This window comes from Cynocephalus volans, chromosome 9 (genome assembly GCF_027409185.1).
Source record: "Cynocephalus volans isolate mCynVol1 chromosome 9, mCynVol1.pri, whole genome shotgun sequence".
Taxonomy (NCBI): domain Eukaryota; kingdom Metazoa; phylum Chordata; class Mammalia; order Dermoptera; family Cynocephalidae; genus Cynocephalus; species Cynocephalus volans.
In genome coordinates this window covers 7,852,378-7,878,748 of record NC_084468.1, presented here as the reverse complement: position 1 = coordinate 7,878,748, position 26,371 = coordinate 7,852,378, and the positions used below count along the sequence as shown (strand labels likewise).

At 52.5% G+C, this 26,371-nt stretch overlaps 1 protein-coding gene across 1 annotated transcript in view; it reads left to right on the top strand.

The window, feature by feature from the left end:
• Positions 1-21,451, top strand: part of WDR1 (WD repeat domain 1) — a 46,336-nt gene extending 24,885 nt beyond the window's left edge. Inside the window, exons 6-15 of the mRNA XM_063107296.1 lie at positions 3,932-4,009; positions 4,289-4,369; positions 4,684-4,917; positions 8,074-8,163; positions 9,888-10,042; positions 11,866-11,953; positions 15,172-15,282; positions 17,951-18,124; positions 18,405-18,549; positions 20,285-21,451. Of these exons, the coding sequence (XP_062963366.1) occupies positions 3,932-4,009; positions 4,289-4,369; positions 4,684-4,917; positions 8,074-8,163; positions 9,888-10,042; positions 11,866-11,953; positions 15,172-15,282; positions 17,951-18,124; positions 18,405-18,549; positions 20,285-20,391 (1,263 nt within the window). The 3' untranslated portion in view covers positions 20,392-21,451. The remainder of the gene's footprint in view (positions 1-3,931; positions 4,010-4,288; positions 4,370-4,683; positions 4,918-8,073; positions 8,164-9,887; positions 10,043-11,865; positions 11,954-15,171; positions 15,283-17,950; positions 18,125-18,404; positions 18,550-20,284) is intronic.
• Positions 21,452-26,371: the final 4,920 nt, after the last annotated feature.

The window sequence follows — 26,371 nt, the reverse complement described above, 5'->3', positions numbered from 1 at the left end:
ATTGCTTTAAGCCTTGCTGTCCTCAGGGGTGAGAGAGAGACAGCAATGATGGGAGAGAGGTGAGGACGGTGGGGATGGTACCCCTGGCTGGGGGGTGGCAGTGGGGAGCGGGTCCTCAGGGGGACTCATTGACACAGTCCGCATCAGAGCTCCAGTGAGTGTTGACTACGACGGAAGGATGGGCAGGAGTGAGCCAGGCACACAGGGGCATTGGGCATCCACTCCTGGGAGAGCCTGAGGCTTGACTGCAAGATTGTGTTGTGGCCCCTCTGGTTGGCTGGGGAGGGATAGACAGGCGGGACTGGGGACTGGAGTCCAGCTCAGGAGGTGTCTGGGTCGGGCAGCTGGATGGAGATGCTGAGTCTCTGAAACCCCCAAGATGTTCCCCAAACCTGCTTCCTCTTTGTGCGCTGGACACCCTCCCTTTGGAAAGGTAGAAGGGGCTATTTTTAGCCGTGGCTTCTTTTGGTTAATGCTCCTGCCTTGTACAGGGCTATTTCAGGAGCAGACATCAGTCTCGTGCTCTGTACTTGAACTCAGTGCTTGGCTTGAGTTGTAGGAAAAGGTGACAGAGGTGAGGTTGTAGGGCTGGGGGTATCTGCCTTCCTCCAACCTCCCCCAGGCCCCTCCCTTGGTACCTGTGTGGTTCTGGGGCCTGGGGAGGGGCACACTGCACCTCCCCTGCCTGGCCCTGCTAGAGATGCTTGCAGAGGTGGATGCTTTCGAGCTGGGCCACAGGCATCTGTTTGGGGGTCTGGGGCTTGGGTGTCTAGTCTTGCTTCTCAGGAGCACCTTGACTTCCAGGACCTGGATTGGAATATGAATATCTGTTCTGATCTCAGGGAACCAGTGAAATTGGAATTTGTTACAAGTTGGAATTGAATGGTGGCTAAATATTTTTCTCTAATTTATGGTGCATTCCTGAGGCACAGCAAAGAGAAATCAGCACCCCAGTGTACCCAGCCCTTGTTCCCTGGGCTCTGCTCCCTTTGGGATGAGCTCTTTTGGCCTCCCCACCCCCAGTTCTCAGAACGCCCTGCTTTCCTGGCCTATGTGGGACTTTCAGTCAGAGGGCCCAGAGGGGAGGCAATGGCAGCCCATCTCCCTTGCCCATTTCCCCATTGAGGAAGCCAAGAGCTGCAAAGATGGCTGAAGAATTGGGCCTGAGGACACAGAGTTGGGCAGCAATAGGAGGAGACATTTCGGATAGATGTCAGGATTTGAGATGCACTGTGTCATGTAAGCCGGTTGTTGGTCCTCATCTGGACAGTTATACATACTGCCCTGTCCCTCCACAGTGTGGTCTGGAAGAGCCCTCCCACCCCTGACTCTGCCCCCCAGCTGGCTCCTGCAGCCTCCAAGGGAACAGCAGCATGGGCCCCCAGTGTGCAGCAGCCGGCAGCAGATGGCACAACAGCAGGGTGATGGCAGCGGGGGGGGGGGGCGGGTGTTAAGGATCTGACCTCCAAGGGCTCTAGGCCAGAACATGTGCAGGCTTGCCCAGCACCTGCCTCGGCCTGAGAGCCCGTGCAGTGATGACGAGACTAGATGGGAAACTGGAGACAGAGTCTTACCAGTGGTTGGCTTGAGTTACCCAACCCCTGTTGGGCCTGGTTTTCTCCTGTCCATGGCCCCTCAGGTGGTGGCATGAGGGGAGTGGGACAGCGTTGGAGGCAGAGGTGGGTAGGAAGGCCCAAGAGACCCCAATTTGGAAAGTTAGGTTTGACTTTCATTCAGTTAGGTGTATTGTGCCTACTGGGGAAACTGCCTTTCCTCAACTCTGTGTACCTAGAAAATGCTAGAAAACACAGATCGCAGATCATTAAAGCAGAAAAGGTCGGCCTTAGATATAGGATGAAGGTACAACAGGAACTGAAAAAGCAAAGCACACAGCTGGGCCTAACCCAGAGAAGAGTCAGGCACTAGACCAGAGGTGCTTGTGTCGTCACCAAATCCAGCACCTAGGTGGAGCCCTGGGCCTGCCAGGCGCTGCAGCACCCTGTAGATCGCTGTACAGGCCTACCAGCCTGCCCTGCCATACCCATGACAGCGCACAGGGACGTGAAGCATGACATGCAGTCTGCCCATCCACTGGGCTCGAAACCATGATTGTAGTCGCCCTACATGGGTGTGCAGTAGTCAGTTACCAGGACTCCCACGATCAGGCCATTTGATTTCTCAAGCTTTTGTCATTTGAAAACACAGGTCTGTGGGGTGATTGCACCCAATTCCGCTGTAGGACCAGGCCTCAGCCCTTCCATGTCCAGCCGGACCCCACCTCTGAGCAGATGTTGGCAGCACCCTGAGGAAGGGTCTCCAGATCAAAGGAAGTTTCAGTTGCCTCTTGGGTTGTGGGGTGAGAGGAGTGGTTGTCAGTGAGCACTGGGTTGCTTTGATGCAGCTTCGAGGCGGCATCTCTCCCCTCGCCCGGGTTCAGTCGGTGTCTGATGGGGTTGCCAGTGGGCGGCCTGGAGCCGAAACCCGAACCATGTGTCTTTGCGAGATGAGAGCTGCTGCCCTGGGAAAGCTGCCGGGCTGAGCCATATCCCTCTCCTCTGCTGACTTTCGCAGCTGGGCTTTGGGACACATCGGTTTCCTTGAGTGTGGTGCTAGCAAACCTCAGGCACCTCATTTCTCTTTCTGGGCCTGCATTTTTCATCAGTAAAATGGGCATAATTGGCCTTGAAGGGTCATCGTGTGAGCATTACAGATGTTTATTTCTTGCATTAATTTCCTAGGGCTGCAGTCACAAAGGACCACAGACTAGGTGGCTTAAGCAATAGCAATTTGTTCTCAGCCTGGAAACCAGAAGTCCATGACCAAAGTGTGGGCAGGGCCAGGCTCCCTCTGTGTTCTTCCTTGTTTTGCCCAGATTCTGGTAGCCCTAGGTGTTCCTTGGCTTGTGGGAGCATAACTTCTGTGTCTCTGTCCAAATTTCTCTCTTCTTACAAGGCACCATCCTGTTGAATTTAGGGCCCATCCTAATGACATCTTAACTTGGTTAAATCTGCAAAGACCCTATTCCAAATAAAGTCACATTCACAGGGGCCTGGGGTTAGGACTTCAACATATCTTTTTGCGGGGCACAATTGGATCAAAAGCATTACACAGTCACACACGTGGAGTTCTTCCACTCAAGCAGTTCATGATTTAAAATTAAGCCAGTGGTTATGTGGGGGAGGGGCAGGAGATACCATTAAAGGGAATGGTTTTCCTGGAGGTTAGGTGTCGGTGCCCACAGAGGCAGTGAACCCCTCCTCCCGCCATAAGTGTCAGCGGTCAGCACTTGGTGTGTGCTTCTGGGTCAGGCACCGCCCGCAGATGGGGAACATTGTGTAGGCAGCTTTGTGACTGTGGTATTTAGAGACTCTTTCTCTGATATGAGCTATTCTTGATGGAGGAAAGAATGAATTAATTTACTCAGGAAAGGGAATCACTCCCGGAGTCATTTCTCCTCGGTCACTCAGAGTCTTATTCCCAGTGATGGTCATAACCGTTGTTTATTTTTGTTTCAAAGTCGGTTGTTTATTCATACCTGTCATGTGCGGTCCTGGGGGCTTCGGGCATGGTCTCAGCCATCCCAAAGCTTATGGATTCTGGGCTTGAGCTCTCTCTAGATCCCTGAGGGAAGAGGGCAGCTCAGGGGACATCACAGGGTCAGGCGGCTCAGCTGGAGGACAGGCCAAAGGCACAGAACAGCCTTCCACGCAGAGTGGTCAGCCAAGGCAGAGGCAGGGAGGCTGAGAACACCTGCTAAGGGCCTGCCTGGGACTTTTCTTTTCAAGCTCAGAAATTTTCCTGTGGACCAACAGTTCACATTGTCACAGTGGCTAATGTTGGAAGCAGGCTGTGTATTTCATAGAGAACTTTCCTGAACCTCAAGTCTGGTCTAAGGCCTGTTGTCAGGTGGTAACTGTCCACTTTCCCACAGGACCACAGCCGCTTTGTCAACTGTGTGCGATTCTCTCCCGACGGGAACAGATTTGCCACGGCCGGTGCTGATGGCCAGGTAAGTGCTGGGTGGCTCACCTGCCTGTCTCCTGCCACTCCTCAGAACCCACAGACTTATGAAAGCTGCTGTGAATGTGCAGAACCCAGACGTGTCTCCCTCCACCCTGCCTCCTGGGACATCAAAGCCCAGGAGACATGTCTCCTTTTAAATAGCACTGGAAGCTCAATCCATTAGTGCTTTTTTTAAGAGCCATAGTCAATAGAGAAATGGTATGCTGACTACTGAGGGCGTTCTCACACGTGCATATGATCCACATGTGTTTTTATTTCTTGGAAGATTTGCATCTATGATGGGAAGACAGGAGAGAAAGTGTGTGTGCTGGGAGGAAGCAAAGCCCACGACGGAGGCATTTATGCTGTGAGTATGACTTTGTTTCCCAACTTGGTGGTTGGGATTTAGCCGCATTCACATTTGCAGCCATCCAGACTCATTTTGAAGTTAGACTGAAAGTTGAAATGAGGGTTGAAGGTCGGGGCAGAGGTTGTGGGAGAAGGCAGTGGCCAGAACAGGAGACCTGCAGGCCAGCTCTGTCCCTGCCCTGGGTGCATCGCACCACCCCCAGGCTTTGCTCTTCCCTGCTCAGACGTGGGGGCTGTGGACAAGCTGCTTTCCAGGGTTTCTTCCCACGCTGACAATTGCTAACACTCGGCACATGGTTTTTGTTTGAACAGATTAGTTGGAGCCCTGATAGCACACATTTGCTTTCTGCTTCTGGAGACAAGACTTCCAAGATTTGGGATGTCAACGTGAACTCCGTTGTCAGCACATTTCCCATGGGCTCCAGTGTCCTGGACCAGCAGCTGGGCTGCTTGTGGCAGAAGGACCACCTCCTAAGCATCTCCCTGTCTGGGTACATCAACTACCTCGACAGGAACAACCCCAGCAAGCCCCTGCGGGTCATCAAGGTATGACCTGCCTTGGGAGTGGCCCTGCCCCGGGCTGACAGGAAGGAATGTGGCCATTTGGGAAAAGGGGGCCTGAGGGAGGGCCAGGCACAAGCTGGATATGCCTCCAGATCCCCTTGGCCCTCAGAGTTTCAGTAGAAGGGCAGGATGCTGGTTGTTTTTCTGGGAAATGAGTTAAGATTTAGACAAGGGGGGTGCCAGATGCTGTGTGCCCATTGAGCTAATGTAGGAGCCAGACAGTCAGGGCCAGAGGATTTTGAGGGCAATGGCTGTGCCTCCCAAGGCAACACCAGGAGAGTGCTGAGCGCCAGGGCAGGGTGGGGTCTTGGACTGGACCTTCACAATGCCAGGGAGACCCTGGAATCCTGCACTGTCAGAGTGGGGAGGGCCTGAGGGAGCAAGGGGGATCCTGGGGATCTGGAGGAAATGGAGCCAGAGTGGTTGTGGGCCTGGTATGCCTGGGAGGGACAGGGCCACTGCTTCTGGGCTCTCACCCAGGAGGACGTACTCGCCCAGGGGTTGCCAGGGTCTCCCTGTGTTCTGCTCACTGGGTGGCAGTCATACCTCCTGTTTGTATCCGCCCCAGCTGTTCTGACATCTCGGGAGACTTGCAGCCAGACAAGGAACAAGGAGCTTCTGAGGGAGGGGCCCCACCTGTGTCCTTGGGGCCTGCCCTGGCGGTGCCCACTTCACACCCTGGCCCTGCTGCGGGCTTGGGGCTGGGCTCCCCTGCCTCTGGCCACCTGGGTGGGTGACCCCTCCAGCAACTGTCTGAGCCATGATTTGAAGGGAGGGGTTTCCACAGCCGGGCTCCATGGTGCACCCATCCTGGCACTGAGACTTTCTAGAGCTCCTGTTTTCAGCCACTTCAGGGGAGGGGGTGGTATGGAGGGCAAACCCCAGGACTCCCCTCACCCACTGCAGCCCAGCATTTGCAGAGGTTAGTGTAGGCCAACTTGGAACAGGCCCCCAGGTCCCCAGTGGCACTGGCACCTCAGTGCTCTGGTCAGTGGCTTACTCAAAGTCCTCAGGGTCTCCCTGTGAGCTGGCTGCCCTGTGGGGAGAGGGCCTCCTTGACCCCATGTGAGTGACTTCTAAGGGCCGGGTTGCCTCGGTGCTCACTACGTGGAGAATCAGTGTGTTGTGTGTGCCTGGTCAGCCTGGGCAGTGTTGGGCAGGGACGCTGCTGAGAGGAAGCTGAACTGTTGGAGCAGCAGCATCTGCCCTTGCAGGTGGCCCCCACTTTATCTGTTTTCACAAAGCTTCACTTGACCTGGCCTCAAGGACACAGGGTCATCATTCCTGGCTGGGTCCCAGCCCAGGGCTGTGAGGGTAAAAGGGCAGGTGTGCACAGCCTGCAGGCCACAAGGCTGCTGCCTGCGGCAGCCGGGGTCTTCCTGAGACTGTCCCTGCTCCACTGGCCTCCAAGTGTGATGGCGAGAAATTGTGCATGAGAGGCTCAGGTGTTGCTGTCAGCCAGCTTTCTCCACGCCCAAGAGCAAATTTCTGTGGGCCACTGGTGGTGGCGCCAGGTGTCTGTCACCGGATCTGCATCCTGTGTCTGTTGGCACAGCCACCCTGGGAGCACAGGAGCCTGTGTGACTGCTCTTGCTGCTCCTGGTGACGTCACTGCCATATGGGCCAAGCTCCACAGGAACCTCAAGGGTTCTTACAGTTGACAGAGAAGAAACCCACGGCCTGTTCTCGTGCCACGCCTGTGTCAATCACAAAAGTCATCTAGTGATCTAGTGCCAATTCAGGCTGCAGAGTTTTCTAAGCACAGGAGTTGTAGTTCTTGGCCCTGGCTGCACATTAGAGTCACCTGAGCTTTGAAAAGAAACTTGCTGCCTGGCCAGTCCTGGAAGGATTCAGCCAGTCTACGGGGGGTGGGAGGGGGGTGCGTTCTTAGGGCACAGCAGGTCGTGCGTCGGGCCTGTTAACTGTCCCTTCGTGGAAGACCTTGTGGATATCTGCAGGTGGGGGCTGAGACCTTGCATGTCTCGGGGGCTCCTTGGTGAAGCTGCTGCTCCCAGCGGTGAGCGTGCACACAAGTCTCCCAGGAAGCGTGCTGAGCACAGGTTCTGATTCAGTTAGGCCGAGTGAGCCCAAGACTCCCAGTGAGGCCCACGCTGGCCTGCTGACCACACTTTTAAGTAGCAGGACTGGGAGGACACTGGGTAGGAAAGAGACAGCCCCTGGTTCATACGCCGCTTGCTGGGACATGTCATGATTTCCCCCATGCCTCTGCCAGAAAGATGGAAACGACTCCCTGTGTCAGTTCAGTGGTTTTCTAGTCCCACCGAGAACTGGGTGTACTTTTCTCCCAAGATAATTGCCATATTGTGGCAACAAGTGAAACATCACAGAATGCCCGGAGGCTCCTGGGAGAAAGCCCTGAGCTCACTCTGTGCCAGCTGCCAGATAAAGAACAGGGAGACCAGCTGGGGAACCCGCCTCCCTCTGAGGGGAAAGCGCTGTAATTAGGCCACACCTCAGCCTGTTATTTCTGTTCCAGGAGCGGTTGCAAAAGAGGGTGAATGCTTCCATGTTGAAGCAGATGTCTGGTTGTAGATGAATTCTGTGGTGCGCTCCACGCGCCCTGACCACCATGGGCAGGTGGGGGGAGGGTGTCAGAGCCCTTGGACAGTTTGGGTGGGGAGGGGGTAGTGGGAGAGAGCCTCACAAACTGGCCCTGAAGCTAGAGTGGTCCCCCTTATGTTGTGAGTGCTGGGGGCCTCCTGAGACATCACACCATGCCTGCTGTAACCGTGCAGCGGAGCCCGGGTAGGGTCTGCATCTGTGCCAGCGGGAGCAGTGCTTCCTCCTCCAGTGGCTGTGAGGGTTGGGTGGGTGCATGTCACGTATCTGCACGTGTTAGGGGCTTGGTGCCAGGCTTTGGTTTAGACCTGTGTCATCGGCCCGGGTTGGGTTAGGTGCCTTGGAGGGAGGGGCACACGTGGTGAGGGTTTGTTAGGTGCTCAGTCAAGAAGAAAAGGCTGGTCCTGGCTTGAGAAATCTGTTCACAGGCCATCACCGTGTGGCGAGGGGCGTCTCCCCCTCTCACCCAGAGGCTTAGTCAGCAGAAAGCAGCCAACGAGTAGCAGAGGACAGAACGGTGTGTCTTTAGCTCACCCTGCCCCTGTGTCTCCCCTACAGGGCCACAGTAAATCCATCCAGTGTCTGACGGTGCATAAAAACGGTGGCAAGTCTTACATCTACTCGGGGAGCCACGATGGACACATTAATATCCTTTGACTCACAGAGCTGGCTCCAGAGCCGCTGGCAGCAGAGGGGAATTTCCAGTTCCTACAGTGCCAGAGGCCAGGCCAGCCAGGGGACAGCAGCCACAGCTACATGCTCGCATCCAGCGCCAGAATCAGATGCGTCTATGTCTGCACACAAGCTGAGGAACGGCCTCGGCCTTGACCCGACCGGTCTCTCCTCGCTGTGCAGTCCCGGTGTGTTGCTTAGCTTCTCTGAATAGTCCCAGCCTTGTCCCTTTCACAGAAGTAGAATCATGACTTCTTAGAATCAGAAGGACTTGGAAACCCTTTAATAGAGTACCCTTGTTTTAAAAATGGGAAAACTGGAGTTCAGAGAGCTAAATTGCCTTTCCCAAAGTCACAGCCTGTGGAAAGCAGAGCTGGGACCAGAACTCATGACCAGGTAACCTTCCCTGGGGCATGTGTAGCCCCTTACAAACCCCCTGTGTGGCGTTTCTGTAAAAGTGCCCTCTGGCTTCTTAATGAAACGATTTTCTGTTGCTCTCCCTGTGTGTTCCCTGTGTGTCCTGGGATACCTAACTTCATGGAACCTCCTTGAACCTTGAGGGAGCTGTCTGCAGGGGTCCAGGACCCAGGCCCTCGCACATCAGCAAGCTGGCAGATGCTGTGTTTTTCATTCTGCCTTTCACACAGACAGTTCTCTAGTCTGTGCAGCTCTTCCTCCTGGAGGGGCCTGTCCCACACCCCCACATACCACGCCTTGCAGGCTGGCCATGTCTCTGCAGGGCTTTGCAGTTTTCACAAGATTCAGGGAGGTCTCGCCCAGCTCTGAGAGAAGAGGGCAGGTAAGTCACCTTCCACCTTGCTGAGCTTAAGGAAATGTGGGGTTAGGGTGGGGAGCGTCCTGCTCAAGCCTGCATCACAGCTGGCCGTAGAGAAGGCCCCGGAATCTGCCTCCTGGGGTAGTGCAGGACCCTCTCCGGTCATGCCAGTCCTCAGCAGGCCACAACACCCCTTCCTGGTGCTGCTCCCTCCTTGCTTTATCCCCATTCCCAGTGTGATGCGCCCACACTTCAGATGTCTCATTCCTGAGAGCGTGCCACCAGTGGAATACACAACTAGCTTCTTGGGGAGTAGTCTGTATTTGAAGTGAGACTGATTTGGTGATGTAAAAGCAGGCTTAAGCCACCCTCGTAGCTGAGCACCTGAGCTCAAAGTCCACAGACCCAATCCTGGGAAGGTGGGTCAGCCCCAGGGCTGTTACTCAGTGGCATCTGGTAGCCATAAGCCTAGCAGCGGGCACAGCTGGCCCTCCTGCTGATGGCCACAGGCTGGACAGCAGGTTACAGAAAAAAATGAAGCCTTGGCCCATTTTCAGAGTCCCAGTGAAAAGTGACTCCTGGACCCTCCACTCTGAGAGCCCCACCACATGGGAGGCTTTTCCAGAACTAGTGTAGATCAGTGACTGATCTGGCCAATTGGCCTTGTGTGGCAGTCACAAAGAAACTTAGTTGTACTATTTCTATCTTGGCACATGGAATTTAATGTGACCCTCTGACCTGCAGCCCGGCTGTCTTGGTGGCTTAGCACATCTGCTTTCTGAGATTCTGCACTTGGACATCCATGAGGAGACCCCACAGGCCCAGGGCTTGCTGTCCCAACCCTAACATGCTGGTGTTTCTCAGCTGCTCAGGTCAGGTCCTACAGTCCCAGAGACCAGGCTTTTCCTTAACTCCTGCCCCACATTACTGGGATTCAGAGACAGGGGAGAATGACTCCTTCGCTGGGAAAGGCCACACAAATCAGGTGTCCAGAATGACTGTAGATGAGTCTGGACAGCTCGTCAGCTGCAGCATGGACGACACCGTGCGGTACACCAACCTCTTGCTGAGGGACTACAGGTGAGAGCTGCCCGTGGGAGTTGAGGACAGGGGACCCAGAGTGAGCATCAGATTTCCATGAAGGTCCTTTGCCAGCAGCAGCTACTGTTCTTGACAACATTTTATCTGCTCTTTTTATTCTTTTCTGTGAGCATCCTCCTGTTGTCAGGCCTTGAGCTAGAACCTAGGTGACCTAGATTTGGCTCTTGCTGTATAGACGATGGCCAAGTGTAGACTCTGCCCTGAGAACAGGTGGAACAGGTCACAGCCTTGTTCTTCGAGAACTTACCTGATCAGTGAAGGCTGGTGACAGTGGAGCCTACCTCTGGCTATTATGAAGGTCAGATGAGCTCTTAGAGGTGCCTGGCACAGGGCAGGTGCTCGGTCCAAGGTAACCTCTCCTGCTCCAGGAAAGGATGGGCACATGGGTGATCCGATTGGGAGACGGTGTACCGTTCTCTTTGCTTTTGCTCTGGTGCCCTCAGCTGGCCATGATTGGAGCAAGGAGAGCTCAGTTGGCCCTCTGCACCCACATATTTGACCAACCTCAAATCGAAAAAGTGTGGGGGTAGGGGACAATAAATAATACAGATTTTAAAAATATATACAAAACAGCAACTACTTATATAGTACTTATGTTGTATTAGGTATTATAAATAACCTACAGGTAACTTAGGATGTACGATAGGTTATATGCAAATACTGTGCCATTTTATATCAGGGACTTGAGCATCCACAGAATTTTGGTATCCGTGGGGATCCTGGAACCAGTCCCCTGCAGATACTGAGGGATGGGATGACTAGCTGTTAACAGGTGATCTGAACTTATAAATGCAATTGAAGAGGAATGAAAGGGAAGTGTTCCTGGTCCCCAAGGCCTCTGCACCTACAGGGTCCCCTCACTCAGGACTGACCCCTATCCTGCCCACACACAACACTCCACACTACGAGTGCAGGCCCCATTGCCCTGCCTTGGAGCCTCGCACAAGCATGGCGCTGGCTCATAGCAGGTGTGTCATGCTTCTTGCACTGGCCTTGCTAATGCTGTGCAGCTTTGAGTCAGTGGGGCCTCCCAGTGAGTGGCAGAAGCAGCCCCAGAACCCAGGCATCCTGGTCCCCAGTCATCTTTCTCCAGCCCTGTGGCGACCCTGCTCTTAGCACCTTCTTCGTGCAGGTCTTCTTATTGGGCTGGGTAGCCCAGCTGTGAGGGAACCCAGGGCTCTTAGAAAGCCACCATGGCCTGGTGACCTTGCTGCAGGACCCATCCAGGGAGACCTTGGGACTCCACATTTGGCCCAGTTACACGAAAGTTTCCTCAAGAAATTTTAGTGTGTGTGCAAATTTTTCTAGGATGCGTTTTGATAGCATTAACTAGAACAAAAGATAACGTGATTTTCACCCATTAAAGGTAACAGATTTTTAGTTACACCACCCCCACTTGGGGGCAGAAGAATTAATTCTGTCTGTACCCAGGAAACTTCAGAGTCTTTAGCCAACAGATGTGGGGATAAAAGTCACTACTGGGTGGAGTGATGGGGCAGCAGGTGCTCATCACAGACAAATAGGCACAGAAACTGTCCCCATCACTTGCTTACCACCCTCTTCCCCAGCGCCAGCCCCATTGTGATTCATAATCCCTTTGTCGCAGATTAATGGGTCATTTTTTTTTCTTTTTTTTTTTTTTTTTACCGCCTTCATATTTTCGCTAGTTTTTCCTTCAATATAGCCTATGGTGGAATTTCCTTCTAATTAGCTAAATGGCTATAGTTTTGCAGTAAGTGTGTATTGAATACCTGCACTGAGCTGCTTACATACTGAAGTGACTGTGTTTTTCCTTCTGACAGTGGACAAGGAGTTGTGAAACTGGACGTCCAACCAAAGTGCGTGGCTGTTGGCCCTAGGGGATATGCCGTGGTCGTGTGCATCGGGCAGGTGGGGTCCTGGCTTAATTTTTGGCTAGAGGAAATGATAGGATAAGGGAGGCGAGCTTACAGCTGTGTGATGCCTGGTCTCTGGCGTCCACTCATGTCCCACTGGCTGGCAGCTCTAGCCAGTGTCTTTGTTGAGAGCTCACTTGGCGCCATGTGAGGGCCTCACACACGCATCCACTCATGCATGTGTATTCACATGTATTGGCTTACTTCATCCTCACCACAGTCCCACCATTTAGGCAGGCACCCATTTTACAGATGAGCTGGAGGCACAGAACAGATGAGTTGCTTGCCCCATGGCTGTGGCTGGTAAAAGAGCAGAGCTGGGAATTGCCTCTAAGCATTAGGGCACATGGCATGTACATTGGCCTGTGAGGTCTGCAGGGACTCAGCTGGGGTGGTTCTGTCTTTACTCGTGTTCAAATCCCATCCCTGCCTCATTGGAGCTATGGGACTTTGGGCGTTTACCCTACCCTCTCTGAGCTTTAGTTTTCTCACTGGATGATTATGAGGAAATAAGCTGCGTGCACCACCTCAAGTTCGTTTTATATGAGGGGGCTGAGGCTTAGAGCGATCTGGAGATGTTCCCAGGGCCACCTGACGGCAAGGTGGCACCCAGGCCAGAGTGGGTGCGAGTTTCTGACTCCACAGCCTGGGTTCTCATTCCAGACAGTGAGGTCACCTGTACACGTTTTCTTTGGGAATTTCTGGAACAAAGCTCCCTTGACTGAGATCCACGCCTGACCTACTTTATACAAAATTCTACTCTGTTCAGACGTCATGTGTCTGCAGACCTGGGCATCCCAGTGTGTAGATCGGGAAAGGTAGGTGTTGACTGAGCATCCGCTAGCACAAGTGACAAACCCTGCTAAAGAAAGCTGCCATTCAGATCCGCCCACCCCTCCTTTGTTCTGTGATCTTAATTGCTTCAGGGAGAATGGATTTGTCCTAGATAAGAAGAACTCCAAACAGCTTGGGTAGCCAGCAGGCCATCCAAAAGGAAGAAGGCACAGAGCGCTTTAGCAGGAAGGACAGGTGGGAGTGGCTTCTCTATGGATCAGGACCACTCCCAGCCTTGGCACCTGAACACTGGCCTTGGCCTCTGTGGGTGAGGGATGAGCACCTGGGCTCGAGCAGAGCCTCTGTGTCTCCAGGTCTCAGTTTCTTCACCTGTAAAGTCTCGGTCACAGTAGGCCGGCCCTGCCTACGAGGCTCATAGTGAGGATTACTCGAGGACATTCAAGAGGAAATTCAAATAGAGACTCGGCCGGTGCCTGCCACTAAGGAGGTGCTAGTGAGTACCCATGGTAGTGTTGCAGCCCAGGGGGACAGGCAACACGGAAGCCCTGGACCCCTTGGAGCTGCACGTACACGTGTTTCTGTGGTCTGCCACTACTCTCTGGTTCTGCAAGGGCATCCGTGACCCTCACTCCGGGTGAGAATCTTCCGCAGGGCTCCCTGTCACAGGTCATGGGACCGGGAGTGTCCGCAGGGCTCCCCATCTCAGGTCACAGGGTCGGGACGGTCCACAGGGCTCCCCATCTTAGGTCATAGGGTTGGGAAGGTCTGCAGGGTTCCCTGTCATGGGTCACAGGGCTGGGAGGGTCTACAGGGCTCCCCGTTAGGGTGTCAGGTTACCTACACACACAAGGTGCTAGAAAGGGCCTGAGATTTTAGATCAGGAAACAGCAGGTTCATGTCTTATCTCAGGCAAATTTGGGCAGACCTGTGCCCTTATTCTTCACCTGGCAGATTGGGAACTCCATCCCTGAGTCCTGCAGATAACGGAGGCAAGTCAAGTAGACTGTAGTCAGGGTGCTGCCAACTATCCCCCCCACCCCCACTACATGCAAAAACCTGGAGGGTGGGGCATAGGCCACCTGTCCTTAGGGTGACAGCTGATAGCTTGGGCGGGGGGACAAAGCGATATCCATCACAGATCAAGACTACGCTGTCCTGGAACAGTCCATGTTTAGGTAAATTAGAACCAGGGGGGGTTAAAAAAGATATGGGTGGGGGAACAGAAGGAGGGTCCTCTATGTGTGGAGCCTGTGCCATGTGCCAGAAGGTGGCAGGTCCAGTGTGGTGCCACAGGCAGGGATCCTGGGCCTGAGTTGCAGCTTGGCCCCTTGAGAGCTGTGCAGCCTGGGCATAAGTGCTCTGTACCCCGTTTTCTCCTCTATGAAGTGGGGGAGCTGCTTCCTGCCTTCCCCTAGGGCTGGAACACTCGTAGCAAGGTGCGTGGCAGACGCTCAGTGGATGTCAGCTGCAGTTTTGTTTACCCTGAGCATGGAATTTCCTCTTTCTGATACCTAGGCATTGTTGGGTTCTTATCCCCTGGGAAACTGAGGCCCAGGACAGTTTGTGAACTGTCCCCACAGCCAGTAGGTGGCTAAGCAAGGTCAAGGTTCAGTCTGTCTCCAGAGCCCTGCCCAGTCAGTGGTGTTCCCGTGAGAGCCTCTGTACTAGGGCCTGACACCCAGGCACTGGGCAGTGTGGCATTTCTAAGAACAGACAGACCTGCCCTCCTGAGCACTGTTCCTGTCCTTCTCAGAGCAGGTCGGGAGCAGAAGCAGTACTGGGCTGGCGAGGAGAAGCGGTCCGGCCTCCAGGCCCTGCTGTAGTGCACTGGTTCCCCTCCTCCCCTTCCTGGGCTGGTTGTGCCTGGGCCGGAGAGCAGAGGCCTCCATGCACCTGGGAGTCCCAGCCCTGCATTGCTGGCCTGCAGGAGTTGGGGCTGGACACTCAGCACCTGGGGCCGGGGTTCTTTCTGTCACGGGAGCACCAGCACTCAGCCATAGAGCCACACGTGCCAGTGAACACTGGCTGTTTCTTTTGACCTGAGACGCCAGAACGTACAGTCCTGCATGTCATGTTCATTCCCGCTGTTTCTTTAGAGCCTTATCACTTCCTGGTGCTTTTGTCCTCTCAACCCTACAAGGACTTTGGCGAAGTTCTTTTACTACGCTCTTCGTCTCATTGGAGGGCCTGAGGATCAAACATCACACTTTCCAACAAGTCGGTGCTTGTAGCAGTAACCATAGTGATGATTTGGTAATGACAGTGATGGTAACAGCCACTGTTCATCGAGACCCCAACTAGGGCCTGTCGCTGTCCCCACTCAACTGATGAGGGGCTTGAGGCTGGGACTTGAGCCCAGCCCATCCGCCCACAACTGTCAGAGGGTCTGCTGCTGACTGGTGCCTGTGTGTCTCGCAGATCGTCCTGCTGAAGGATCAGAAAAAGTGCTTCAGCATCGACGACCCTGGCTATGAGCCCGAAGTCGTGGCAGTGCACCCTGGTGGCGAGATGGTGGCTGTTGGGGCTGCGGTAAGGTCCCTTCCTTTCCCCCATGTCCTCTGACCTTGGTATCTGGGAGATACAGAGCAGTGTAGGCCGTGAGTCCCGGGGCTGTTCCTGGGAAGGCGGGAAGAGGGACAGAGGATGAGAGCAAGCCTGCAGTGTCTGGCTTCTAATCGTCCACGGTGTGACTCATGTGTACACAGTGGTCGCTGCCAGCCAGGCCAAGTCCTGAGTGCTCCACAGACAGCTCTCCACCTCACCTGCCCTAGAAGGGAGGTGTCACTGATGTGGAGCTGCAATGCAGCTTTAGCAGCAAGCCCTGAGCCTCAGGGAGGGAAGCACCCCACACTGGGGGCCAGGCACATTCGCACGCTGCCCCGTGCCAGGAGTGCCATGGACACAGAGCCAGCTTCTTCAGCCACTGCCCGGGCGGGGTTGCCTTGCTCCACCAGCCAGTTCGAGGACCCCAGGAAGGCAACTGTGCACTGAGGTGCCAATGGCCTTTCTCACAGAGCTGCAGGGTTGAAAGGGCTAATCTGCTGGAGGGGCCTTGCCTGGTTGCTGGCATGTGAGACAGGACAGACAGCGTTAGCTCTGCAGCATCCAGTCCGCCTGCTCAACAAGCCGCTCTGCCTCCAGCCTCAAGCCAGTGCTGGCGCTCACTCTTCAGCTGTGGAAAGTCACGAGTTAGATGGACAGCGTCACTGGGCGGTTCTCACTGTGGTCCCACCTGGGGGCTGAGGGGCCACCCTGTCCATGCCTGTGCCATGGGTGCAGCTTCCAGCAGGTCCACACCTGGGTCGAGCCCTCACGCTCCCAGGGCAGGCGCATTGGCTGTGTGGCCTGGGTAGACCTGCCTTTGTACTGTCCGGGTTTCCAGGGAGACAGGGTGAAAAGAAGGTGACCCTAGGGTCATTCCTCTTCAGACAAGGAGAATGGGCTTGTTAACTTCCAGTAGCAGCTGTTTTTATTCATTGCTCTCAGTGTCATCCTCAGTGGCCTTAGGACACATAGACCTCATCATCTCTGCTTTTCTTTGGTTAGCTAAGAGGCCACAGTAACGTGTGTCTTGTGTCTGTGGCTCATCCTCTGTCCTGGCCCCTCCCCAGCAGGATCTTCTCCTTCCCCCTCTCCCCTGCCCACGCCCCACCCTCCAACAAACCTTCCTCTTGACTCTGGTCAGCAGTGTTCTGTCCTGCACCATGTGGGGTGGAGGCGCTCTCCTGTCCCTCTTCTGCAAGTTCTCGGGCAAGGCACTGTCTCTGTGTGGCCTGTGTTCCCGGGGACTCCTCGGGGCCTGTGACCATTCTGTATCCACCCCCCCCCACTGGCCTGGCCCCTCCCCACCTCCAGGCATGTCCTTAATGTCTTTCCTCTCAGAGAGGGAGATTGCCCTCCACACAGCAGGGTTTAGGGAAACTGAACCTGGGTGGTAGTCCTTCATCCCAGCTCAACCCTCAGGAATCAGCAATTTCCATTTTTCTTGGTTGTCTTCTAGTCCCAGGCCTGTATGTTCTCGTAAGTCACGTGGAGGTACATCCACATTTCTGCTGTGTTTTCCCCTTGTGCTGTACATACGGTGCTTTGTTTAATGACATGTCACATTCCAGTCAGTGGATGTCCCACAATTCCTTTAGCCTGATGTCAGACATTTGCTGGTGGGTTTCCTGTGATGTGCTCAGTGTGGCCATGGAGCTGCCTGTGTGATCCATGAACACGGCCCTTTTCCTTCGTTTGAACACTTTCCTTGTGGGCAGTTTCCCCCTCATAAGACCATGAAGCCCTGACTCCTGTCACATGTAGGCATCAGGAGAGCCCAGGAAGGGATGTGGCTTGTCCACGTGATTTCGAAGGACTTTCTGTGCTCAGATACCCAAGGTTCGGGGCTGTAATTCCACTCTTCCTCCCATTTTTGAGGGGGGAGCAGGATGAGTCATGAAAACAACCAGGAGAGTCTGGAGCACCAGTGTCTCCTATTGATCTGTCCTGGAGAGCAGTTGCAAGGACCAGCCACCTTGCTGTGGTCCCCTGGCTTGGAGATCCCAGAGATTCTGTAGTGGCTCAGGGAAGTTGTGCCCAGCAGGGGAGACTGGCAGACATCACCTTGCTGTCCCCTCCTCATCCACCACAGTCCCATCTGCTCCACCCACAGCCTTCACTCCTTGGGGCCAGGCCCTGGGCCAGGCTCCCAGTGAGGAGAGGTGGGTGGAGCCTGGCCCTGCTGTCTAAAGCCATGAGAATCACTGGGGCTGGTGGCGTGCACCCTGGGAAAGAGCAGCTGTGCGCCCCCCACCCCCACCCCAGGAAGAGGTGGCTGAGTACAGCTGGGAGGTGGCAGGCTGGGCAGGGAGGGCTCACAGGCCCCAGCCGTCTCTGGAGAAGCCTGCCCAGTGCCCTCAACAGAAAGCTGCGTGTGTGTAGGCGTTTTCTCAGTTTGGCCTGTGAGCACCTGCACTGGAACTTCCTGCGGGGTCTGGATGAAAAGTACAGACTCCTGAGCACCAAACACAGAATCAGAATGGGGTAGGGTGGGGGCTAGGATGCAGTTTCAGCAGCAGCCTCTCTACGCGATTCTGCTCGCCGTGGCAAGAGCCACGAGAGCTGCCGAGGCATTTCAGGAGGTGCCGTGTAGGAGGAGCAGCAGCTCACCGGGCAGCTGGCTCGCTGACACCCGACCCCCCGTCCCCTCGTGCAGGATGGCAACGTCCGCTTGTACTCCATCCTGGGCACCACGCTGAAGGACGAGGGCAAGCTCCTGGAGGCCAAGGGCCCCGTGACTGACGTGGCCTACTCCCACAACGGCGCCTTCCTTGCTGTGTGCGATGCCAGCAAGGTGGTCACAGTGTTCAGCGTTGCCGATGGCTACTCGGTGAGTGGGCCCAGGCACCCTGTCCCCATGCTGGGTGGGTCGGGGAGGCCATGGCAGCTCAAGGTCGCAGACTATGCCTTTCTGAGCTTCAGCACCCTCGTTTCTGTGAGTAGCAGGTGTGTGGTGGGGCTCTTGCAAGGAGTTGGTGGGTTTGTAGGGCTGCCCAGCGCAGAGTAAGCACTGAGTAAATGGGGCCCTCGTTGTTGTCGCTGTGAGGGACAGATGAGATGACGTGTTTAGCTCTGGCCTGACCCCCTCTCTGTTTTCAACCTGCAACTAGGAGAACAATGTTTTTTATGGACACCACGCAAAAATCGTCTGCCTGGCCTGGTCACCAGATAACGAACACTTTGCCTCTGGCGGCATGGACATGATGGTGTACATCTGGACCCTGAGTGACCCGGAAACCAGAGTCAAGATCCAAGGTGACTCCATGCCTGAGCTGAGAATGCCCATGAGCCAGGACAGCCATCCCCTGGCTGCCACCCCCAGGGCCAAGTGCCCCATATGTTCATCTAGGGAGGTGACCAAGCAGAGGGTCACCCTCCTTCTCCCCAGCAAGCATCAGGAGCTCTGCAGGCTCCTGCTAGACATGGACAGGGACTGTGGGGTGCTCTTTGTTCCCAGCGGGAGTACGTGGTCTCCATACCCAGGGCACTGTTGCGTCCCTCCTGATGTCATCCTGTCCCCCACCCTGCTCCTCCAAGCTCAGCCACGACTCGTTCTCTCACTCCCCAAGACAGCGATGGCTGGTAGAGGTACAATGTGAGCCACGCGGGGACTCCACATTTTTCTAGTAGCTATGTTTAAAGAGGAAGCAAGTGAAATTGTGTTTAATCACTTACTTTACTTACCCAGTGTGCCATCATCTCCACTTGTGGTGGTAGCTGGTTTCAGTGGGGCTGAGTGGGATGGTCGCTCTCCAGCCCTGTCCCCACACCCTCTTTTCCCTGCCTCCAGCCCCTCCCCCATCCACACTCTTCATGTGCAGCCTTAGGCCCCTCATCCATTTTCTACACAGGAGTTGGCCTGTTGTGTTAAACCAACGGGATCCTTCTCTATGTGGAAACAATCCTGAGTCCACCCTGCAGAGCTTACTCCCAGCTGCAGGCCAAGGAGGGTCCCATTCAGCAGCTCCCAAACGCTCCAGGCAGCGGGCCAAGGGAAGTCAGGGCAGTCAGGATGGAGAAGATGTGCCGCGGGTTCTGGGGCTCCTGGTCTAGGAGATCAGCAGTCTCATGGTGAGACTCACAAGTTCGTGGTTGAAGTGGGTCAAGGTTAAAATACAGCAAGAGCTGGTTGGGTAGAGGGTGGGGGTTTGGGGTCTGTGTCTGCACTGAATAGTCACAGGCCACCAGACAACAACAGCTGGCCTCAGCATTGGGCATTTGTGCGTACAGTCAAGTTGTGCCCCTGCAGAGAGTCAGTGGGCGGTGTGGGCGGGCACAGAAGCCCCATGTTAGGGCAGAGCAGCTCTTGGCAATTTATGGAGCCCCCAGCAGCAGTGCCCACGCCCCCGCCTGGCTGAGGCTCCTGACACCGGGGCATTTGCCATGCCGGGGGTGGGGCCGGGAGCAGAGGAAGCTGCCAGGACATAGGCAGGTCCCACCATTGAAGTTCATGGGCAAAGGCAAAATAACAGCAGAGTTGAGAATCTAGTCACCATCTAGTCTAGACTCCTGCAGAGGGAAAGTCAGGTGCACCTCCAGCCCCGTGTTTCTTAGCGATTTGTTCACTGTCTTGGCCCCCTTACCCATTTAATACCGCAGATATACTGTCCCGTCAGTTTGTGTATTGTTGTATGGCATTGCTTTTATACATAAATAGGAACAGGTTTTTTTCACACCCTTGGGGGCAGGGGACACTTTTGGTTGGCAGGACTTGGAGAGGAGGAGCCGCTGGCAGCAGATAGGTGGTGTCCGGGATGCTGCAAATTATCCAGCAGCACACAGCCAAGAATTCCCAGCCTAGGGTCAGTAGTACCATCACCCCCAACCCTAGTCCTTCTGAAAGGAGGGAGAGAGGATCTGATCAACAACAATGTGGGCTCAGTCTCTTGGGGACCCTCTTGATGATTTAGTCACAGATGGTTTCAGCTTCCTTGTCAAGACATCTGTAGATGTAGGTAACTTTTTCCTAAATGGTGCCCTTTCTTCCCAGATGCACACCGGCTGCACCACGTCAGCAGCCTGGCCTGGCTGGACGAGCACACGCTGGTCACCACCTCCCACGACGCCTCCGTCAAGGAGTGGACAATCACCTACTGAGGAACCCGCCACCTCTGGACAGACCGAATCAGGGACTAGAGTTTACCTGCAGCGGAACATGTTATTTCTCTAACTATTTCTGTCACGCACCCCCGGCCCCCGCCCCGCCTCGGGAGGGACGAGGACCTTAACATTACCCTCGTCTACCTACAGGGTGTTCATGTCTGTACACGTCTTTCTGAAAGCTTTAGACAGTAACAGTTTGCACATGGAAAATAAAATGAGCACTTAAACATCAAGTGAAGCATAACTAAAAACCCACAACCCAGCCAGACCTTGAGAATGCAGAACATTCCAGAGGCCGCAGCCTCAAAAGCACACGGATACCCCAGCCCCAGTGGCTCTTTGTCTGTCAGAGGAGGTTGTACAGATGGTGCGCCACAGCTCCCACTTCCTACCTGCAGAGCATCTCTGCACCAGTGAGCAGGGGCTGCTGGTTGCAGTGTAGCAGAGCCCAAGTTCTGTGCGGGGCAGGTGTCTCTCTATTCCGTTGCATGCGAGTCACACCACGTGGCCGCCTCCAGATCAGACAGGACACACACAGAAACTTGGATGCATCTCATCGTCAGATTTTGTGCTTGATTTTAAGAATGGGATCGTGGGATTTTTTTTTTTTTTTTTTTTTTTTTTTTTTTTTTCCTTTTTTTGATGTGTCTTAACTGTTGCCTGTCAGTGTTTACAAGCTAGCGTGTTGACGGCACCGTGTCCAGGTTTTTGGAGCCCTTGTTAGCCAGACCGAGGTGTCCCGGTCACTGTTTACCATCCTGCTTCAATGTTTTCTTGTCTCTCTCTCCCCTTCTGCCCCGCAAGAGCAAAGATTAATTTAAGGGCAAAGATGAAGTCACTGTAAACTAATCTGTCATCGTTTTTACCTTCCTTTTCTTTTTCAGTGCAGATATTAAAAGTAAGTATAAAGCACCATGATTTGGAGTTTCTTTGCGTGTGTCGGAATCACTGGTAAATGTTGGCTAAGAACAATCCCTCTCCCTTGCACTTGTGAAAACACTTTGAGCGCTTTAAGAGATTAGACTGAGAAACAATTAAATATCTTTTCTCTTCATTGTGGATCACTGACTTTGTGTGATGGGGGTGCGTGGGGGGGGGCGCGGGGAGGTGGGAAACTTTGTGGGACCCTCATGGCTTTAGGTTTCTCACCTTTCTGCAGCCTTGGGGGAGACATTCAGGAACCCAGGGTTAAATCCATCATGTGGGAGGAAAGCCCTAGAGGAGGGGCCAGGATGCCCGGATCCTGTTCTCATCTACTGTGACCTGAGCCTAAATTTCTTCATTTGTAAACTGAAAACATTGGACCAGCTGATGTCTAGACCCCATCTAATTCTGAAATTCTTGGCAGTCTGTGACCTTTCTAATATTGCTTTCTCATAAGAAATAACATCATCTAGATGTTTAAAAAATAAATTCCCAAGTATCCAAATTAGTTGCACCGTTCTTGGGTGGAAAGACAACATAAAGTTGCCTATAAATTTGCCATCCCAATTTAAAACCTTCTTTTTCTAAGGGTGTGATCATATTACTTCTGTATTTTATGTATATAAAGGAGCTACAAAAGTCAGGAAAAGAAAAATGTTAGTCTACAAATCTATTAAGCAGATCTTTACGATGTCGACATTTCGTATGGTATCGAAAAGTCATCTCCAGCTCACCACCAATCTCATCAGAAACGTCATTAATTTAGGAAGCTATCAAGCTCACGGGATTTACAGTTCCAAATGAATATTCCAGGTCCTCGGGTGTACCTGTTCCTTGGGGGGTTATCCTGTCATTTGCCACGTCAAGGCCAAGGTGATTGTACATTTTGGTTCCACCTTCCAGAAAGAGAAAGCATGGAGGTGGTAAACATGCTGTCTTTCATGTCCACTCCTGTTTTATGGGGAACTCGTAGTCAAGCAAGCACATTTGAGGGGCAGATGGCACGAGTAGGGGGTTGAGAACCCGGCCCTGGTTAGGTGGCCACCTGCCCAGCTATGACTCCATTACTTCAGAGGAGCAGGGGACAGAGAGCCAGCCAACTCCCCGCACATACCAGATTCCAGCACCCAACCAATGTGTTAGCTTGCTTTGGTAAACTTGAGTTGCCTTGGGGCACGTCTGGGAATATAATTTTTTCTGACATCTCTGTCAACAGTGTCCTTGGATTGCAGGGTTAATTTTTAAAAATCTTTTATCAGTTGTAAATGTTCATCCTCATGAACCAAGATTTTCTCAATACCCTGCAACTAAAACAAAATGGAAAAAGTTCGATTATGGAGATTGGCATGAAATTGTTGAGACTGATTTAAAACTTCAAATGCCCGTGATACAAGCATGATATAAAACTGCAAATGCCCATGATGTTTATTAAGTTTACATAATACAAAGCTTCAGTCCTAATCTACAATTTAAACTTGGGTTGTTCAAACAGCAACATAGTTTACATTAATTATATATTTGAGCTCAGAGCATATTATTCTTAACAAACATGTCCCACTTAACCCCTTAATAAATTGGGATTTTGTGTAAGATTTTATTTATAAAAATAATTTTACTGAAAAAATAAGTTTGAAAACTGCTGGACTAGGTCATCTTTAAAAGCAATAATTTCTTATTATAGGGTAGAAGCTAACTTCAAATGTACCCATGATTATTTAGGTCCAGAAAAAGTTTCTAATTTTTAACCTTTAATGATTTTTTTTTTTTTTTTTTAGTTCCAGCAGGGGAAACATCCCAAGAAGAAAAGCAATGCACTTTTTGCTCTCATCCATAGCACTGAGAGGCACTTCAGTAAGACTAGTATTGATTATTCCTTTATTTTAAAATATGATCATAATCATTGTGCTGGGTGAAAAACAAAAGCTTTTTCCAGCGACTTTGGGAATCCACTCAGTGTGCCTGGACCACCTGCCTCTTCTGCTGATTTCCTCCATTCTGTTCCCTGACATGGTTTGAAGGAGGTGACGTGGCCAGAAGCAAGGGCACCCAAGTTCAAGGCTCTTCTCTGCCACTTACCAGCTGGGCATCTCTCACCTTAGACAAATGGCCTCTCTGGTTCTCAGTTTCTCCGTTGTTCATTTACTTCTTAATTCAGCATTTTTTGCTGTTTTTTTGGCATCATGTCAAGTACTATGTTAGGGGCTAGGGATACAGGGATTAAAAATAATAATACTAATAGCTACTGCTATTCACTGGAGGCCAAGAAAAATCCCAGTGTGTGTCTACGCACTTCACAGATATTTAGGTTCACAGATAAAATACAGGATACACAGTTACATTTGCATCTCAGATAATGCATAAATGATTTTTAGTATAAGTATATCCCAAATATTGCACAGACATATTGTGGTAAAAAAAAATTATTGTTGATCTAAAATTCAAATTTTAACTGGGCATTCTGTACTTTTTTGTTAAATCTGGCAACTTTCTATTATTATTTCACTTAATTCTCTCAATAGTCCTATAAGGTGTGGGTGTTATTCCCCCATAACAGATCGGAAACTGAGAATTATCAGTGAGTAATTTGGGGCAAATAATTGAACTCCTGTGGGGAGTAGAATATAGACTTAAAATGATGTCTCCTGACACTGAATCCTTGATGGCAGCTCCTCGTTATTCCCGAGTGCAGAGTCAAGACCCTTGGGTAGAAGACGCAGAGAGACAAGCTGCAGTTCTACAACAGGATGGGCTGGCTGGTGAAGCAGTGATCAGCCTGTCCCTGCTCATGTGCAGCAGGCAGATGGCAGCTCAAGGGGTTAACTGAAGATAACTGAATGAAGGGACCGTTTGGAGAGGCATGGGTAGGATTAAGGAACCTGTGAAGGGGTGAGGAAGCGTCCAGGAAGTAGCTCAGGGGGAAGCTGTTGCCAGTGCTGGGCCTGCAGGTGCAAAAGAGCAGCAGCCACTGCTGAGAGGTTGGGGTGCTCCTAGAGCCTCCCATTGGCCAAACCGAAGAAGTGCCGGAGGGCCTGATTCACAGAGCCCCTCCCCAGCTCTGCGACTGACATCCTCAGCAACTGCTCTCAGGTGCACAGCAGGGCAAGTGATCCCAGTGACTCCGCCGATGGGCAGTCCCGTCCCATGAGTGACCTCTGTGAAACCATCCTTGTCCCAGCTCTGGTCTTTCAGCATCCTTCCCTCTTGTGCTGTTGCCTCTTCGTTCCATTTTGACAGCTCTCCCTCCAATGTCGTATCTGCATTCCCGGAAGGAGCTAAAGGGAGGACAGAAGAAGGAGTGGAGTATCCATCAGGCAAGCAGAACGTTTTCCTGGAACGGCTGCTGACTTCCGCTTAGGTCTCAATACCAGAACTGCGCCACTGCTGGGGTGAGGCAGATAGGGAACAGAGTGTCTTAGGGTGACACACTGAACAGAATTGGCACAGCCAGTTTGTGCTCATCCAGTATGGAGTGGTCCCTGCGTTTCCCAGCCTCCTTGTGGTGCAGCTGGGTCCTGGGACTATGAGGGGTGTGGGGCACATCCAGACAGAGGCATCCTCCATCTCTCTCTTCCCCAGCCCTGCCCTTGGAGGACACATGTACCAGAAAGATGTGGTACTTGAGATGGACGAGGGCCACCAAGCTCAGAGCAGACTGTGGTGTGAGCAAGAACTAATCTCTTGACTTCATCAATCCACAGATTTCCTTGTTTGTTACCACAGCAGAAAAAAGAATGGAATGCACATTGGGGACTGTTAGCAGTTTCTACAACAGTGTGTGTCAATTTCCACTTCTGCGAAATGGGGACAATGGTGGTACTCACCTCATAAGGCTGTGTAGAGATTACATGAGACACTCCAGGTAAAGCGCTAAATCACTACTTGGCCCATGGTGAACATAGTAAATGTTAAAAAGTTACTGTCTGGCCGGCCCGTGGCTCACTCGGGAGAGTGTGGTGCTGATAACACCAAGGGCCCGGGTTCGGATCCCATATGGGGATGGCTGGTTCACTCACTGGGTGAGCGTGGTGCTGACAACACCAAGTCAAGGGTTAAGAGTCAAGGCTTAAGATCCCCTTACTGGTCATCTTTTAAAAAGAAAAAAAGAAGTTACTGTAGTTTGTGAAACGTTACTATCAAACTAGAAGTATACATGGTAGTAGTGATCACTGTGAATGCAGGACACAAAACAAGTATCCAACTAATGATAATACACAATAGTGACCGTGCCCCAAGAGAAGCCCGGGTGAAGTCCAGGGGGATTTCAGAGGACCATCTCTGGCTGGGAAATCAGGACAGGCTTCCTGGAGCAGGTGGTCCCTCGAGGCTGGAGAGGACACTTGCAGAAAGTCAAACTGGACTCAAGATGTGGCATTCCTGGAAAATATCCAAGACAGCGTTTAATACCCTCCAATGTTCTTCTTGCATGGAGTTGTTCATTTCCTCCATGGAGATAAACAGCTATAAACCTCACATTCTTTAACGTAAAAATCTCTAATTTTTTCTTTTCTTGTAGTTAGTCCTAGATTTCTGTGTGGCTTCTGTTTTCTGGAACCATCGATGTGTCCTCATGGAGAGTTAGATAAGCACTTTACAGACGGAGTCCAATACCGTCTCATCGGCAATTGAATTATGATGATCAGCTTGCTTGCTTCTGATCACATCACAAATTAGTCTGGATGGCACCCCAAGGAGACATTATTTTTTAGGCAGTTTGGGACTGGGAAAGGTCACATTTTGCTCCAGAAACACAGTGGTACTCTTCTGAATTCTAGCTTACCCTGATTTTGTTTGCGGTACATAAAGTCAGGTCAAGCAATGTGCTTCAAATAACCTAGATTTTTGACATTTATGCCTGCTTTAATGCCTGCCATTCTTCCTTCCCTTCTGCCTTCTTCTCTCTTTCTGTATTAGCCCATTTTCTGTTGCTTATAACAGAATACATGAAACTGGGTAAGTTATAAAGTAATAAAATGTATTTCTTACAGTTTTGGAGGCTGGAAGTCCAGGGTCCGGGGGCACATCCAGTAAGGGCCTTTTTCTTGGTGGGGGC